The following is a 4,836-nucleotide window of genomic DNA, read 5'->3' as shown; positions in this document are numbered from 1 at the left end:
TTTCACTTTTCCCTCTAAAGTACAGAATTTCAATTCATATCTTCTCTCATTACTATTTAATAATTTATTACCCTGGACCAGTCATCAGACAGGTATGAGTTTCTTACATTATATGTATTGTTAAGTGGAGAAATAAAATAACTAACTTAATATAAATGTTGTTCAGAGAATATCTGAAAACCTAAGAAGATAATTTTCACTTCAAGAATTTCAAATTGCCATTCTATACAGGTGAATCAAAATTCTTTTTAAAATCCTTTAATATAAGAAATTTTCCACGAACAGTCATAGGGGAGGGTAATAAGGGGAAAATGGGAGGGAGGGAAGAATGGGAGGATACAAGGGATGGGATAACCATTGAGATGTAACAAAAATAAATTAATAAAATTTTTTTCCATTTTTCAAAAGTGTCTTTATTTATTCGTTTATTGAGTGATTCTGGATACAGTATTGTTCTAGGGTGTGAACCTACATGTCGGGAGATGGCACCAGATGTCATCACATTGAAGGCAGGCCCTCCGGATGAACAGCCAGTGCTCTTCAGCTCTGCAGCTCCCTTTTTCAGAGGGGAAAAGACAAAGTCTTTAAAAGAGTTTTTAGGCCCATGGAAAGGCAGGAATGAAGAAATGAGTCAACGATGAAGACTGAGCAACCCAGCAGTGTCTGCACAGTCCAGTGGCCACCCCTCCCTCTAGGGATCAGAGGAGGAGCCCTCTGGGTCCTGTTGTTTGTGTGGACTGGCTGGGCTGTTTAGCTGGTGTCCATGCTTTCAGCGTAAGCATCCAGCTGTGCGTCCAGCTCCTCTGCAGAAAGCTGCTGCTTGGAGTTGCTGCAGGTGCCTCTCTCTCTTCCCCTGCTGCCTCTCTGGGTCCCTCTCCAGGGGCCTCTCCCAGCAGAGCACCCAGAGGCAGGGTTTCTACTCATGCCTCCTCTGTTGGCGCTTCCTGCATGGCTCGGCTGTGTTTCCACCTGGGATGGGACAAGCTGGATGTCCAAAGGACGCCCGTCCAGAGGGACACCGTGGTACTCTCTCCTAGCCTTCAGGGCATCTGCCTTGCGTTCAAAGCACACATCTGCTGTCCCTAAACTTCGTCCAGCGCGATCATAGTGCACAGCTGCTCTCTTGAGCGGTCCAAATTCAGCAAAGAGGTTCTGAATATCAGCGTCTGACACTTGGAAGTGCAGGTTGGACAGCAGCAGCCTCCCAGAGGAGTCCAGGCTGGCTCCACGCGGGAAGGCGCTGTGGAACTGGTCGTGCTGCCACTTGCCTGGAAGTTGTCCGCGTCTGCTGTAGGGTGCCTGCCCGTTCCTCCTAGGCCAGGCACCGCGATGCCCACGCTGGGCGGCCTTCAGTGCGCCCCTGGGGCCTCCCGGGGAGCAGGCCCTGCCAGCACCCCTGTGCCCGCGGCCACCACGGCCAACTCGGCCTCGCTGCCTCTGGGTCAGCTTGATGATGTCATCCAAAGACATATCTAGTTTCTCCACCAAGGAGGGCGTGGAAGGCGCACTCAGATCCAGCCTGCGCACCTCACAAGGAGCCGAAGCTGATGAAGAAATTTTTCTTCTTCTCTTCCTATTATTCTTAGATTTGGCCTTTATATGAGTTGTTGTTGGTCTTATTTAAAGAGAAAACAAGGTTGGACTCAGGGCTGTCTCTCTTTTCCTTTCTCTTCTTATGTTTCCATTTCAGGGTCCACTTATATAATTAGATTGATAAAGCACACTGAGCTTATATCTTCACTGCAGCCATTTTTATCTTAACTGTTTCTTTGGTTTTTGTTTGTTTGCTTGTTTGCTTGCTTGCTTTTGTGTTTTTTTGTTTGTTTGTTTCATTTTGTTTTGTTTTGTTTTGTTTGAGTCAGGGTTTCTCTATGTAGCCTTCAGTGTTCTGGACCTACGTTGTAGATGAAGCTGGTCTCAAACACGGAGATTGACATGCCTCTGCCTTCCGGAGTGCTGGCATTACAGGCATGCACCACCATACCTGGCCTCTTAACTCTATTTCTACAATATTTTCTTATTTTATTATAAAATATGTCTGAATTACACTGAAGGTTCATAAAAATTTTAATATGAATAGAAGTTCAGAAAAATCTGTTAAATATTCAATTTTGTATGCTGAAAAAATAGTAGTGAAATTTTTTGAAATTGTTTCTCTTTATTATGCTAATAATAAGCAGATCAAAAGAGTTTGAAAAAAGAAAAGAAAAAAAAGAAATTTTCATGAATTGTTTGAAGTATTTAGAATGTGGCTTGGGAAGCAGTGTCACTCTGTCCTTTAGAAGCATGGACCCTTGTCTAGGGATGGGTTGCCTCTCCTAACTATGTGTCAGGAAGGAAGAAGAACAGGTAAACAGCCTAAGAGTAAAAGCACTGTATCCTTGCAAACAGCTTGAAAGTAAAGTGTAGTGCAATGTAAGAAGTCACAAGATCAGGAGTAAGCTCAGTTGGGAACTCCAGATGACTGCCTCAACCTCCCCAGGGAGTTTCTGCTGGATCTCATAAGTGCCAGATTTGATGCTATTATCTCTGTTGTTGGTGTTCTTGAACTTGGAAGCCTGACCCAAATGGACACTCCCTGGGAATATGGCCTTCCAGCTCCATGTTTATAATGCTGATTTAATGATGTTAGCATCCTACTCCTATTTTTGTTTCTTTTGAAGCCTCACCCAAGAGAGTGCACAATTCTGCCTGGGGCTAACTGATAGAAAATTCCAGTTGGTTACATTTAAGGGGTTTCCATGGTCACTTTCTGGTGAATATTTTGAGTGCCCAATTTGATAATGTTTGGCTATCTATCTATCATCTGTCTGTCTGTCTGTCATCTACCTGTCTATCATCTGTCTATTATCTATCTACTTTATCTTTCACTAAATTCTTAATAAGCTCGTTCATTCAAAACAAAAATCATGACATCGTAAATAATTCTCTAGACTTACAGAACAAACAGGTCTTTCCATGAGGAAAAATAAAGTGGTGGGCACAAACCATGTGAGCCTTAAGAAAATCACTAAGGGAGTAAACAATGAGAGTACAATAAAAATCTTTAGTAGAATTTTTTCATTCTTGCTCATGCTTGCTACTATGGGTTGAGGTAGATTTCTTGCTTTTTAGTTCTGAAATTCTACCATGAATTATGTTAATTATTCATGGTATAATTTTTCTTTCACCCTTCATATTTTAAGGACTTCGAAGACAGAACCTTATTTCTTTATTTTAAAGCTGCCACCAACCTGTTTAATAATTTCACCCAAAGTTGACTCAAATGGATGTCTTTTTACTGTCAAAGGCTGCATCATAACTCTAGAAAACATATCAAGAGAATGAATATGTGAACTCACTCACTCACTGCACATTCTCCTGCCATCCTAAACATTTCTACCCTGTTCAACAGTGAATGCCCCAGTCCTGAATTCTCAGGTGGTCCCCAAAATTTTGCTTCTTCAAGTCCCTCTCAATCCAACATCATGAAAAATGAAGATCTCTCCTTGTTTCCTAAGAAACATCCTCTTATCTAAAAATTTCATCTTCATGAATTCTTCCAGAGGGCAGGACAGACTTGGTGTAAGTTATTTTTTAGAAAATTCCTCTGAGTTGTTATGCTCTCCTAAGGTAGAAAAGTCTAATATTGGAAAATAGTAAGAGGTCATGTACAGATACACCTAGACATATTTCTCCTGGATAATTTTTGGCTTTCTACTATTTCCAATTTTTGAAACTATATTATTTTGTGGTTTTGAGTTGCACTTTCCCAGGTATACATAAAAATGACAAAAAAAAAGTATCTCTAACAGAGAGTATCTTAAGGACTTGCTTAATGAGAAATACTTAATAGATATGATGTCATTTCCCCGTATCATGCATGCCAACAAGCAGAATAGAAACCCAATAAAACTCAAGTGGTGCTAGAAAGCCATTTGTTAGCTATTTTGAGCTACCGAGGATGGAGCCAAACCAAGAAGGCTGGAGTGCATTAAGTGAAGTCCTAAAAGCTTTATCAAGACCTTTACTTTGACATAAATATTTTGTTTCCTTTATATCCAAATGAAAGATGAAGAATGGCAATCCAATTGGAGAACTGTAATGTAGCTTCTCATATTCCCCATATTTATAATTGACTTTGCAAAAGACCTAACCATTGAGGGAAGAAAAACCACTAAAGGCAACTTCTGAATCAACTTAGGAGGATAAAACAGTATTGTCTACCAACCAATGTCTTATTCAGAGCCAGCTCATTTCCTCTGTGTAAAGGAAAGCCAACAGATAATGTGGATGGAAACTTCTGTCTCCATGGATTTTGCAGCGACTGTTAAAGCAAATAAATAACCAATCTTTGTTTAAAATAAACAGAATAGAAGTTCTATACCCATGGTGCTTAAATGTCTACATGCTGTATAAACAGAGAGGTTAGGTTCTAAGAAATCTAGGAAACTTTCAGCGTGTTAATATATTTATCTGCAAATTCTAAATTTTAAAATAAGACCTCTGATACAAAAACCTTAGCAACCACTGCTTTGGGACAGAGTTACTATTTCTAATTCCTTCAGTAAGGCTTTCAATATAAAATAAAGGCAGCTAAATATCATAAAATGTAAGTCAAAGGATGTTAGGAGTCATTATGTCCTGCCTTGTAAAAGTTCTATTCCACACATGTATTTGTTAATTGTGAAATGCAGTAAGATGGAGCCACCCAATCTTCTCTACAGCGATCACTTAGCAAATGCTTAAAAGTATGAGCAATAACACAGTTTGGGCTTAATGAGTGAAAGGATAATATCAAGGATATTGTAGGTAAATGCATGACTTTAAAATGTAACCACTTAAAAATGAAAGAAC

General features: G+C 40.1%; 1 protein-coding gene across 1 annotated transcript; it reads right to left on the bottom strand.

Annotated features, from left to right (window-relative positions):
* Positions 1–722: 722 nt before the first annotated feature.
* On the bottom strand, positions 723–1,470 carry LOC311603574 (THO complex subunit 4-like; the record flags this gene model as incomplete). Its single annotated transcript, XM_084792541.1, has 1 exon — positions 723–1,470. The coding sequence occupies one exon, from the start codon at positions 1,468–1,470 to the stop codon at positions 751–753; it is 720 nt and encodes a 239-aa protein (XP_084648667.1). The 3' UTR covers positions 723–750.
* Between the last annotated feature and the right edge of the window lie 3,366 nt (positions 1,471–4,836).

Source organism: Acomys minous, assembly GCF_964271855.1.
Source record: "Acomys minous genome assembly, chromosome: 8".
NCBI classification, from domain to species: Eukaryota; Metazoa; Chordata; class Mammalia; order Rodentia; family Muridae; genus Acomys; species Acomys minous.
Note: the sequence above shows the minus strand (reverse complement) of the source record. Positions and strands in the feature narration are given on the sequence as shown.